Source organism: Colias eurytheme, chromosome 30 (assembly GCF_061535395.1).
Source record: "Colias eurytheme isolate Ceu_HAF_F1 chromosome 30, ilColEury1 Martin Lab GWU primary, whole genome shotgun sequence".
NCBI classification, from domain to species: Eukaryota; Metazoa; Arthropoda; class Insecta; order Lepidoptera; family Pieridae; genus Colias; species Colias eurytheme.
In genome coordinates, this window is record NC_143009.1 from 2727253 (window position 1) to 2741610 (window position 14358).

General features: G+C 33.8%; 1 protein-coding gene across 1 annotated transcript in view; it reads left to right on the forward strand.

The window, feature by feature from the left end:
- The window catches only part of Nf1 (neurofibromin 1), a 69181-nt gene that overhangs the window by 18160 nt on the left and 36663 nt on the right, over window positions 1–14358 (forward strand). The window contains exons 14-22 of the mRNA XM_090118437.1: window positions 3912–4095; window positions 4473–4659; window positions 4980–5021; window positions 5529–5628; window positions 8173–8299; window positions 8649–8748; window positions 9231–9294; window positions 10258–10429; window positions 13691–13842. Coding sequence (XP_089974563.1) covers window positions 3912–4095; window positions 4473–4659; window positions 4980–5021; window positions 5529–5628; window positions 8173–8299; window positions 8649–8748; window positions 9231–9294; window positions 10258–10429; window positions 13691–13842 — 1128 coding nt within the window. The remainder of the gene's footprint in view (window positions 1–3911; window positions 4096–4472; window positions 4660–4979; window positions 5022–5528; window positions 5629–8172; window positions 8300–8648; window positions 8749–9230; window positions 9295–10257; window positions 10430–13690; window positions 13843–14358) is intronic.

Genomic DNA, 14358 nt, shown 5'->3' on the forward strand with positions numbered 1-14358 from the left:
TGACCATGAAACCGGACAAAGCTTGACATTTCAAACAAAAATGACAAAGATAGCGATACCCTTCTTTGAATTCAAACGAGATTATAATAAAGATAATATTAGAAAATTTCTACAAGCTGTAGCATCGCTTTCATTCACTGAAACATACGAACATGCTCAAGATGTTAATGAGGCATATAATGCATTCCATAGTATTTTTAAGTTATTTTACGACTTATGTTTTCCAATTATTAAAATAAAATCACAGAATAGATCCAAAAGGGAATGCTGGCTTACTAAAGGAATTAGAAGATCATGTCTGACTAAAAGAAGATTATTCATAATTAACATGCTATCGCGGAGTAATAGATCAAATCATGACAAACAGTTAAAAAAATACACAAAACTACTTAGAAAATGCATACACACTTCAAAACGAATCAATAATTTAAAATATATTCATAATCATAATAACAAGTGCAAAGCTGCGTGGAATCTTATAAAAGAGAATATAAATGAGTGTGAACACAAAAACGATATTAATGTCATTGAAACGAACACATTAACAACTGACCAACCAAATATCATTTGCGAATTATTCAATAATTATTTTATAAATAATATAAATTTACAGCCAGAAGATGACATTAATATTCATAAACAGATTTTTAACAATAATACTAATAATATAATGAATTCAATTTACTTAACGCCCACAGACTCATGTGAAATATGTAAGATAATTATGTCACTAAATAATACAAACGCCGTTGGATATGATGGGTTAAGAACCGGTATTTTAAAGAAATGTGCTGAAATAATAAGCCATCCAATCTCATTCTTAATAAATCTTTCATTTGAAACAGGTATATATCCTACTATGTTGAAATACTCGGTAGTAAAACCAATGTTTAAAAAAGATAATCCCCGAGATTTAAATAACTATAGACCCATAACACTGATACCTATCATAGCTAAAATATTTGAAAAGGCTATAATTAAAAGATTAAACAGCTTTTTTGAAAAAAACAAAATTCTCTCAAATATGCAATTTGGATTTCGAAACGGTAGTTCCACGACATTAGCTTGCTTTAATATGACGAAACTTATAATGGACAGTCTTAATGACAAAATACCCATTAATGCCCTATTGCTTGATATGTCTAAGGCATTTGACAACGTAAATCATAGCAAGTTACTCTATAAACTTTATAATTATGGTATAAGAGGAAAAGCATATGACTTAATGGATTCGTACCTGAGTGATAGACAACAATGCACTGAAATTACGAAAATTGATGGAAATTTGAAACGCACTTACTGCTCTAAGTACAGAAACATTGAACGAGGTGTGCCTCAAGGCAGTATAATAGGTCCATTTTTATTTTTGACGTATATCAATGACCTGCCAATGTATCTCGACTGTCCATGTGTTTTGTATGCGGACGATACGACTATTTTTGTGCAGTGTACCAATGTTAATACATACGAAACAGAAATAAACAATATACTTCAAAAAACAATACATTGGTTACAATCCAATAATCTTCAAGTAAATTTACAAAAAACAAATTTTATTCAGTTCTGCCCGTATAATGGAATAACTCATAACCTAACAGTAAAATACAAAGAACATATAATACAAGAAGTCGAAACAGCTAAATTTCTTGGGGTAATTTATGATAAACACTGTAACTGGAAGTCGCATATTGATATGGTCTGCACGAAGCTTGATAGATTTGTTTATGTAATAAGGCGGTTAAGACAGACGATATCAAGGGAAGCAGCGATAACGGCCTACTACGGCTATGTATCATCAGTCTTGTCATATGGTATTATAATTTGGGGCAATTCGGTTGAGTTTGACAGAGCATTTAAATTACAAAAAAAGTGCATAAGAGCTATTTGTAATGTTGGGCCTACTGTGAGTTGTAGGGAACTTTTTAAAAACTTGAGAATCCTGCCTCTTGCATGTATATATATCAAAGAAATTTGTATTTTCATAAAAAAAAATCCTCAATATTTTAAACTTAATAAAGAAATTGGAAAATTAACAAGATATCCAAACAAATTGTTTTTACCGAGGCCTAAATTAACTTTGTACAAAAAAAATGTTCCTTACATAGGTATTCAGATATTTAATAAAATTCCAAAAGACCTGCAAGGGGTTCCTCTTCCAGGATTTAAAAATAAATTAATTAAATACTTGTTAGAGAATTGTTTTTACAACTTAAATGAATTTCTGTATAATATGAAAAATGTATAAATAATATAAAATAATGATTTTGATATTTGATTGACTGTATGACTATGATTTATGTATAAAACTAATTTTAACTGACAATACTCCTGACTCGTCTTATTAAATTGTAACTAACTAATCATTCTCATTCATTTTGTGAATTAATAATAATTATTGTATGCTATGTAACTATAGTAAAAACATGAATGTTCCTTAATTTTCATCTTAATATCTTTGTATGTACCATGTTTTTATGCAATAAATGATTTATTTATTTATTTATTTATTTATAAAGGCTTCCATGGAGGAACGTGTTTATTTTACCAATTATAGACCTAATTAAGAGCAATCTATCAGTACCGGTCACAAGTTGCACTTTTGAGTTTTTTGGAAGATAAAAATAAAAAGATCAAGTTCAGTAACTCAAACTACCCTAATATAATATTTTAACAATCGATTCCTCCTAAAGGCTTCCATGGAGGAATGTGTTTATTTTACCAATTATAGACCTAATTAAGAGTAATCTATCAGTACCGGTCACAAGATGCACTTTTGAGTTTTTTCGAAGAAAAAAATAAAAAGATCAAGTTCAGTAACTACCTTAATCAAAATTCAATTCCCCGTAAACGCCTCCGTCGTGGAATCTGGTATTTTTATCAATGATAGACCTAATTATGAGCAATCTATCTGTACCGGTCACAAGTTGCACTTTTAAGTTTTTTGGAGGAAAAAAATAAAAAGATCAAGTTCAGTAACTCAAACTACCCTAATATAATATTTTGACAATCGATTCCTCCTAAAGGCTTCCATGGAGGAATGTGTTTATTTTACCAATTATAGACCTAATTAAGAGAATCTATCAGTACCGGTCACAAGTTGCACATTTGAGTTTTTTGGAAGAAAGAAATATTTTTTGATCGATTGATGTGTAGTATGGGGAAATTGTTTGAGCCAAAATCATTTTTTACTGCGTATAACTCAGAAACGGTAGGATATAGGAAAAAAATGATTGAGGTACAACTTGTAGATAATTTTATGGCCTTTCAACTTTTCCTTGAAAGTTTTTCTCTAACATGTACCGTTTTTGAGATTTAAGCGAAAAATGAAAAAATGGTCCCATTTCCCCCCTCCCCCCACTCCGGGGCTCCTCCTAGTGTACCGGGGTTTTAGTATGTTTATTACCTAGGGACTCTTGACATGTTTCCGAAAAAACATCTTACGTTACTAACTCACGCACTCTAGAACTTTTTATTCAATGGACTATATTTATAGATCGTCTGATAAATGTTTCTTTCTATTTTTCTAAACATACAAAGGCCTTTAAAAGCCTTTTTATGTTTTTCTTGTCGTCGTTTATGTAGTATACTGTATACTATACCTTACTTTTCAAGTACAAATGTAGGTACGATCAAAAATTTACAAACATCATTTATAACATTTTTTTTTTATTCTACGCTTTATTTTTCCCACATTTAGGGCCGATTTTTCAATCGTTGGTTAAAATTTATCCGTTCAATAAAGTATAACACGAACATTTTAAAATGTCACCTGTAAACTGTCAAATACGGACAATTAGAATACATTTTTGAAATGGTAGTTTAGTACGTTATTCGATGAATAAGTTTTAACCAAGGATTGAAATATCAGCCCTTACACTATTTTATTAATGACACTATTTTATTAATTGCAGTTCACAAGTAGTATACAGTATAAGCCAAAAGCTAATACAACGACAGATAAGCAACTACAGAGAAGTGTTACGTTGGTTGCGCGACGTTCTAATATGTAGAAACGAATTCTTAGCAAAGCATAAGGAATACGCTAATGTGGGATCGCAAATACCTATTTGTAAACAGGCGCATATTAAATTGGAGGTAAGTTTCATAACTTGCTGATATGTTATTATTAGATTATCTAACAAATTTTTATCCAACAGTTAAAATGATGAATAATTTAAGAAATGTTAGGTTTCAATTAACATTTATTTGAAATGGATATCTTTCATTTGATTGTTTTCATGTTTGTGATATTTTATCTACACAACGCTATTCAGATGATTTTTGACGAACTTCCAACAGGTGATTGTTTGTCTACTTGTTTAATGCTGATTTTTTTCGGTCAAAAGAATTAATTTCTTCAAGAAGTAAAATTTATTCTGTTTTAACTTATTTCTGTCTCGCTCTGGCGCATATGTACTATCATCTAATACTTTTATTACGATGTTTATCATCTTTTTTTTTTCCTCTACCAGGTGGTATTCCTAATGTGCCTCTGGTCGATCGACACGGAAGCGGTTCTCGTTGCTATGTCATGTTTCGCGCTATTATGTCGCGAGGCGGATATCCGGTGCGGTGCTGACGAGCCTTCAACCCACTGCCTGCTGCCCAACTACGCGGTGTTCCAGGACATCGCGCACACGTCCACCGCGCTGGCCACCGGTAAGTGACACGTGTGACACGTGCGACATGTGTGACATGTGTGACATGTGTGTCATGTATGACACGTGTTAAATGTGTGATATGTATGACACGTGTGACATGTGTGACACGTGTAACATGTATGACACGTGCTACATGTGTGACATGTATGACATGTGTTACATGTTTTTTTCTAAGAATGTGAACCCAACCGATTTAATTAATTTCCAATAGGCCTGTGTAGATTGCTACACAAAAACAATTATTTCTGTAAAAAAAAACTTAGGTATTCAGAAGCTTCTTGACTATGAATAATATAAAAAAAATCTTATTACTTACAGCATCCAAGGATACGGGCACACGATATCCGAATAATATACAAAGTAAGTATAATTCTTGATAACATATTTTGTAAGCTTTAAAACTCACTGAATAAACAAAATCACTGAAAATATTTTTGAAAACCAATATAAATAATTTCGTATTTAAGTTTCTAGAGTCTATCGCCTGTGACGTCATTTGACCTATTCGTGTAATGCAAAGTTCCATAATTGTTACATTGCTTGATATATTTTACTTATTCTTTCATTTTTTTGTTTTATTTTACTTGTAAAAGCTGGTTTTGTCATCAAATCTTAATATCAAGCTATTCACGGAAAATTAATGATGATTTTTTTGAAGTGAAACTTCTTTAGGCGCGTTGAGAGTAAAATTTCAAGGTTGCATCATGGCAATACCGACACACAATACAATACAGTTTGAATGTTGCCAAAGAAGTTTCACTTCTAACACGAGTGCTCGGCATACACGCTCTTTTTTAAATAAAAATCGACCCTAGTGTCCTAGGCATAGAGTATAAATTAACTTGTCTCACAAAAAACATTTTGTAGACACTGCAGCTCTACAAAAACGGATAATGGCCTTACTAAGGAAGATAGAACATTGTGTTAACGGTATACAACCTGTTTGGGAAGAGACCTTCCGATGCTGGTAAGTAATAACTTAATAAGTATAGCTTTTCAGATTTTGTGTTGTTTTTTTTCAGATATTCTGCGATTCTAGTACTAATAGATTGGATAGACTATATTGAATGTGTTTTTGAAGTGAAAACTTCTTTAGCGGCGTTGAGCACTTTTTCTGTAATGGGTATAAAATCTTAAACTCGCGTCAGGACACGTGACCTGATCGAAAAAGTGTAAGACGGATACCATTCCAAAATATCAAACATTCTCAACGTTAATAAAATCAAGTTTTCACTTCTGCCGGCACTCCCGGAGTGCAACCCGTCTTTTTTTTAATTTGACTATTCAAATTTTCCTTTGACCTGACTTATTAATTTTGTTGTAAATTGTAATCGATTTTCTATTCTAATACGAAAGTCATAAGGTCGAATTTTGATCTTTCTACGACATTACTAGTACATGTAGTCCATTGAATAAAAAGTTCTAGAGTGCGTGAGTTAGTAACGTAAGATGTTTCTTCGGAAACATGTCAAGAGTCCCTAGGTAATAAACATACTAAATCCCCGGGCCACTAGGAGGAGCCCCGGAGTGGGGGGAGGGGGAAAATGGGTCCATTTTTTCATTTTTCGCTTAAATCTCAAAAACGGTACATGTTAGAGAAAAACTTTCAAGGAAAAGTTGAAAGGCCATAAAATTATCTACAAGTTGTACCTGAATCATTTTTTCCTATATCCTACCGTTTCTGAGTTATACGCAGTAAAACATGATTTTGGCTCAAACAATTTCCACATCAATCGATCAAAAAATATTTCTTTCTTCCAAAATACTCAAAAGTGCAACTTGTGACCGGTACTGATAGATTGCTCTTAATTAGGTCTATAATTGGTAAAATAAACACATTCCTCCATGGAAGCCTTTAGGAGGAATCGATTGTCAAAATATTATATTATGGTAGTTTGAGTTACTGAACTTGATCTTTTTATTTTTTTCTTCCAAAAAACTCATAAGTGCAACTTGTGACCGGTACAGATAGATTTCTCATAATTGGGTCTATCATTGATAAAAATACCAGATTCCAACACGGAGGCGTTTACGGGGAATTGAATTTTATTAGGGTAGTTACGATACTTGAACTTTTTATTTTTTCTCTCCAAAAAAACTCAAAAGTGCAACTTGTGACCGATACTGATAGATTGCTCTTAATTAGGTCTATAATTAGTAAAATAAACACATTCCTCCATGGAAGCCTTTAGGAGGAATCGATTGTCAAAATACTATATTAGGGTAGTTTGAGTTACTGAACTTGAACTGAACTGAACTGAACGATACATGAACTTTTTAACTAACTACCCTAATAAAATTCAATTCCCCGTAAACGCCTCCATGGTGGAATCTGGTATTTTTATCAATGATGGACCTAATTATGAGCAATCTATCTGTACCGGTCACAAGTTGCACTTTTGAGCTTTTTGGAAGAAAAAAATAAAAAGTTCATGTATCGTAACTACCCTGATAAAATTCAATTCCCCGTAAACGCCTCCGTGGTGGAATCTGGTATTTTTAGCAATGATAGACCTAATTATGAGCAATCTATCTGTACCGGTCACAAGTTGCACTTTTGAGTTTTTTGGAAGAAAAAAATAAAAAGATCAAGTTCAGTAACTCAAACTGCCCTAATATAATATTTTGACAATCGATTCCTCCTAAAGGCTTCCATGGAGGAATGTGTTTATTTTACCAATTATAGAACTAATTAAGAGCAATCTATCAGTACTGGTCACAAGTTGCACATTTGAGTTTTTTGGAAGAAAGAAATATTTTTTGATCGATTGATGTTGAAATTGTTTGAGCCAAAATCATGTTTTACTGCGTATAACTCAGAAACGGTAGGATATAGGAAAAAATGATTCAGGTACAACTTGTAGATAATTTTATGGCCTTTCAATTTTTCCTTGAAAGTTTTTCTCTAACATGTACCGTTTTTGAGATTTAAGCGAAAAATGAAAAAATGGACCCATTTCCCCCCTCCCCCCACTCCGGGGCTCCTCCTAGTGTCCCGGGGTTTTAGTATGTTTATTACCTAGGGACTCTTGACATGTTTCCGAAGAAACATCTTACGTTACTAACTCACGCACTCTAGACCCCCCTTGGAGGGACTCATTCAATGGACTAATGTTTTGTTTAAATTGACGTTGGTACTTCTGTCGATATGTATTTCTGCTTATTATTCAGAAGAAGAATATTCATTAATTTATTCATAATCATTGCAAACTATAAACAACTAGACTCGCAATCGCCTATTAAAAGGTCGTCAACAAATGCCCGAGGACGTTGTATAAAACATTCATTGAAATCACCATCTTATTACATCGCAGTAATGTTCAAAGTCCATTGTATTGCTCATTATAAAACTCTGCCTAATACATACGTGGGCAGAGTTTTGTTTCGGGCGATTTTTGAGCACGAATGTGAATGTAGTTGTTAATTGATATAATATAATATCATACTCATCAGTTTATTATCTTCGTGATCATGTTTTATGCAATAAATGAAATTATCAATTTATTTCTAGGGATTCTCTATGCAAATTGCTGCAAAAATACCCGAAAGGTTTCGGTATGATTGAAGATGGTACGGAACCGTTGCATCGAGCGAAGCGACGTGTATCCCATCATACAAGTGCCGAACATGATTTTGAGGTTGGTTTTTTTGTTTGTTTGTTTTGTAGGTTGTGTAGTGTGACTTTTTTTATCATAAATACTTGATTTTTAGTAAAAAAAGGTTTTAAAATTTTCTGTTTTTCATAATTGTCTAAAAATTGAACGATCTAGCTAATTTATCAAAATCTATTATAACGGTATACAAATCGAATCCAGCATAATTTACAGCAATATAGACACGTAAAAATTGAACTAAAATAACTAAAATCTAGAAATTTATTATTCTGCTTGTAATTAATTTCGGCTACTTCACAAATTTTTGTTCAAATTGGTTTTTTTTGTAACTACACGAAATACAATGTTTTTCTTTACCGATTCATTATTTCAGATGCAAATCCAAGAATGGGCGAATATAACATCATTTCTGTGTGCGTTGGGAGGCGTGTGTTTACAACGAAAACCGACCACTGTATGGGCTTTGGGACATGGTAAATATATGTACTAATATTATTAATCTATACTAATATTATAAAGCTGTAGAGTTTGTTTGTTTGAACGCGCTAATCTTTGGAACTACTGGTCCGATTTGAAAAATTCTTTCGGTGTATCTAGCCCAATTATCGAGGAAGGCTATAGGCTATATTTCATCACGCTACGGGCAACAGGAGTGGAGCCACGGGGGTGAAACCGCGCGGAGCATCTAGTAATATTATAAAACTGAAGAGTTTGTTTGTTTGAACGCGCTAATCATGGGAACTACTGGTCCGATTTGAAAAATTATTTCTGTGTTAGATAGCCCATTCATCGAGGAAGGCTATAGGCTATATATCATCACGCTACAACCAACAGGAGCGGAGCAATGCGGGTGAAACCGCGGAGCGCAGCTAGTATGATATAACGATAGTTATTTTTGCATTGTTAACATTCTGGAATACAGTTTTTTTTATTGTAAAATAATTTTATATTACAGATACCAGAAAATATCACGTTTTGGCAAACAGTACACAAGAAGTACAATATTGTCCTGTGACTCAGTAAGTTTTGTGACATCCTTTTTATACTTATCATTTGAACATGCATATTAATAACAATTTATAATTAAAGTACATATTAAAGTAATATACATAATATGTTTCACAGAACTTTATTTTTCAACTAGATGACCACTTATGGCCGTTCCCAATGTTCAAACTACATAGATAGACAGCTATCTCTGATAGCCAGTAATAGAACCTTACTATCTATCTTTTGTTGTCGTCCCAATAACGCAAGTAGCTTGCATCTATCTATGGTTGGGAGTAAGAAGAGGTAGCAAAATTTACTGGCTGACAGCCAATGACCTATTATACTAGTAGATGCGGCATACGCCAACATCATTGCACTAAAAAACAGCGTAATTAATACATACCTACTTACTAACGCATTATAACCAATACAGTTGTTCTCTCTTTCACTCTCACGCACGAGACATAATACATGCCTCACTCATGTACTTCGTAATAACAACTGCCGATTAAAATATAAAAAGAACGTCCAGCCACGACGCTGAATGGTGCGTGACTCGGTGAAACTCGGGCACTTAGCCGAGTTTTTTCTTGCCAAAATAGAGAGCGGGTAACGTATCTAGCTTTTTTATATATCATAGCTGACATCTGTCAAAACGTTATTGGGACGCTCAAATAGACAAATTCATAGAGAAATCTACCTCTAGTAAGCAGTTAGTCCTCCAGACGATAGATAGCGATCAGAGATAGGTTATCTTATCGCTAGTAAGGTTATTGGGGCCCCAAATCAAAAGATAGATAGCATTTTCTATCTTTAGTAAGGTCGAACCGAAGATAGGTAGGATTGGGAACGGCCATTAGAAATTTCTTGGATCATAATATGAAAAAAAAATGTAATGATGTTATTTTTTAAACCATTAAAAATGTAATTTATATTTTTTTATCAAGATTTTTTTTGCTGTTTTTACGTCAAACCTAATTACTCCAAAACAGGTTCATAGGCCAATTGCTACGACTCCTACTATGTAACAACGAACGCTTCGCGGCGCACATACAGTGCCACGTGAAAGAACTAGTCGGAAAGGAAATGTCCCCAGCGCTATATCCTATACTCTTCGATCAAATTAAAGCGATCGTGGATAAGTTCTTCGATCAGCAGCAGCAGGTAATTTTTAAGAGGAAATGTATTTTTAAAGGCCTATTTTTCAATGCTTGGATAAAACTTATTCGTCGAATAATGTATAAAACTACCATTTAAAAACGTATTCTAATTGCCCGTATTTGACAGTTTACGTGACATTTTAATATTATCGTGTAATACTTTATTGGACGGATAAGTTTTATCCAAGCATTGAAAAATTGGCCCTAAGTGTAATAAAAAAATGCTCTAGTTCTAAACCTAAAGTTAGGAAAAGAGGAGTAAAACCATGTCTTGTTTTTAACTCCACGAAGCGAATATATTTTTCTTTATGAAAAAAACAATATATATTCTTATTACTAGATCTTTTGCAAGTTTTATGATAAATCCCATTGGTATTTTTTTATAAAAAGTGGGAAACAACTCGGTTCTGGTTCGAATGGTTTTATATTCAAGTATTTATTTATTCAACTTAAATTTTTACAAATCAAATTTAAATCCTCAAATTATACATTATTTTATGAAACTCCGTTTCGGAAAAAAACTTATTACAGAGAAGAACCGACAAGAAACTTTGTAGTTCCTCTTTAACCATTTCTTTTTGCTTGTTTGAAAGGCAGAAATTGGTTGTTCAACATTGAAACAGTTAATAAATTCACAACGGTCAATAAAAACAACCAATTACATAGGTACGTAAAGCTGGCGATGAAAAATTAGCGAAATTAAAAAAAAACAACACCAGAATTTGTTGCTTATTTGTTGCTAATTAGTTGCTCTAATGACGATTTTGTTGCTCAACCCGTTCGCTGAAAATCAGCAACAGTTCTAGCTTAACGTTAAGGTAGCGTGAAGAAATCGGAAAAAGGGATGGATCGTTGCAAAAATGCAGGTGAATTTGTTGCTAATTTGTTGCTGCACAAATACAGTGAAAATTTTGAATTTTTTTTTCATTGGCGCCAAAAATAACACAGGCCACGTCAACTTAATTGTCGATTTTCGGTAGTGAAACATAAAAAAAAATTTGTTGCTTCTCACATCGTTCACTGGCACAGTGTACAGAGCCAGCAACAAAATAGAAACCGGAAGTAGAGTTAATTTTGAAACCAGTTTGCTAGAAAATCGTCCACGCCAGCTTAACTGTCGATTTTCGGTAGTGAAACATAAAAAAAAAATTTGTTGCTCCTCACATCGTTCACTGGCACAGTGTACAGAGCCAGCAACAAAATAGAAACCGGAAGTAGAGTTAATTTTGAAACCGGTTTGCTAGAAAATCGTCCACGCCAGCTTAACTGTCGATTTTCGGTAGTGAAACATAAAAAAAAAATTTGTTGCTCCTCACATCGTTCACTGGCACAGTGTACAGAGACAGCAACAAAATAGAAACCGGAAGTAGAGTTAATTTTGAAACCGGTTTGCTAAAAAATTCGTCCACGCCAGCTTAACTGTTGATTTTCGGTAGTGAAACATAAAAAAAAAATTTGTTGCTCCTCACATCGTTCACTAGCACAGTGTACAGAGCCAGCAACAAAATAGAAACCGGAAGTAGAGTTAATTTTGAAACCGGTTTGCTAGAAAATCGTCCACGCCAGCTTAACTGTCGATTTTCGGTAGTGAAACATAAAAAAAAATTTGTTGCTCCTCACATCGTTCACCGGCACAGTGTACAGAGCCAGCAACAAAATAGAAACCGGAAGTAGAGTTAATTTTGAAACCGGTTTGCTAGAATATCGTCCACGCCAGCTTAACTGTCGATTTTCGGTAGTGAAACATAAAAAAAAAATTTGTTGCTCCTCACATCGTTCACTGGCACAGTGTACAGAGCCAGCAACAAAATAGAAACCGGAAGTAGAGTTAATTTTGAAACCGGTTTGCTAGAAAATCGTCCACGCCAGCTTAACTGTCGATTTTCGGTAGTGAAACATAAAAAAAAATTTGTTGCTGCTCACATCGTTCACTGGCACAGTGTACAGAGCCAGCAACAAAATAGAAACCGGAAGTAGAGTTAATTTTGAAACCGGTTTGCTAGAAATTCGTCAATTTATTAACTCTACTTCCGGTTTTTATTTTGTGGCTGGCTCTGTACACTTTGTCAGTGAACGATGTGAGGAGCAACAATTTTTTTTATGTTTCACTGCCGAAAATCGACAGTTAAGCTGGCGTGGACGATTTTCTAGCAAACCGGTTTCAAAATTAACTCTACTTCCGGTTTCTATTTTGTTGCTGGCTCTGTACACTGTGCTAGTGAACGATGTGAGAAGCAACAAATTTTTTTTTTATGTTTCACTACAGAAAATCGACAGTTAAGCTGGCGTGGACGATATTCTAGCAAACCGGTTTCAAAATTAACTCTACTTCCGGTTTCTATTTTGTTGCTGGCTCTGTACACTGTGCCGGTGAACGATGTGAGGAGCAACAAATTTTTTTTTATGTTTCACTACCGAAAATCGACAGTTAAGCTGGCGTGGACGATATTCTAGCAAACCGGTTTCAAAATTAACTCTACTTCCGGTTTCTATTTTGTTGCTGGCTCTGTACACTGTGCCAGTGAACGATGTGAGGAGCAACAATTTTTTTTTTTATGTTTCACTACCAAAAATGGACAGTTAAGCTGGCGTGGACGAATTTTTTACCAAACCGGTTTCAAAATTAACTCTACTTCCGGTTTCTATTTTGTTGCTGGCTCTGTACACTGTGCCAGTGAACGATGTGAGGAGCAACAAATTTTTTTTTTTATGTTTCACTACCGACAATCGACAGTTAAGCTGGCGTGGACGATTTTCTAGCAAACCGGTTTCAAAATTAACTCTACTTCCGGTTTCTATTTTGTTGCTGGCTCTGTACACTGTGCCAGTGAACGATGTGAGAAGCAACAAATTTTTTTTTATGTTTCACTACCGAAAATCGACAATTAAGTTGACGTGGCCTGTGTTATTTTTGGCGCCAATGAAAAAAAATTCAAAATTTTCACTGTATTTGTGCAGCAACAAATTAGCAACAAATTCACCTGCATTTTTGCAACGATCCATCCCTTTTTCCGATTTCTTCACGCTACCTTAACGTTAAGCTAGAACTGTTGCTGATTTTCAGCGAACGGGTTGAGCAACAAAATCGTCATTATAGCAACTAATTAGCAACAAATAAGCAACAAATTCTGGTGTTGTTTTTTTTTAATTTCGCTAATTTTTCATCGCCAGCTTTACGTACCTCAATTACATAGTAATAGTACTAATACAAAATACTTAAGTTTTAAAAATTGTTTCTTCTTAAAATTTTGCTAATTTTTTTCAGGTTATGTTAACAGAAATGAACACACAATTCGTAGAACATACTATATTTATAATGAAAAGTATTTTGGATAATAATAATACTAACAAAGGCGTGGGCCAGCCGGAGCATCTTAGCAGCACATCTATAGAGGGACTCATGTTGGCTATAGTTAGGTAAATATTAGTGTATCACATCTAGTAAAACGTGCATAGAAAAAACATTGGGTTCGATTCCCACCCGGGGCAAATATTTGTGTGATGAACATAGCTGTTTGCTCTGTGTCTGGGTGTTAATTATCCATATAAGTAATTATTAAAAAATTATATATGTATGTTTATCAGCCATCTGGATATCATAACACAAGCGAAAGCTTAGTATGGGATCAGATTGTGCCGTGTGTGAAAATTGTCCTGAAATATTTATTTATTTATTTATTTATTTATTGACGCATTATAAATAACTAGACTCACAAAAAGATCGTTAAAATGTCATTCATTGAAATTAACACCTTATTTCGTCGCTGTAATGTTCAAAATCCAATGTATCGCTTGTTAGAAAACTCTGCCAAATACACGCGTAGGCAGAGTTGTGTTTCGGACAAACTGAACGAGATTCTGAGTCTAGTTGTTTACTATATGTCAAGTTTTGCAGTTTTTTTATTAAAATTAATTCTCTTATGTATATGGTAC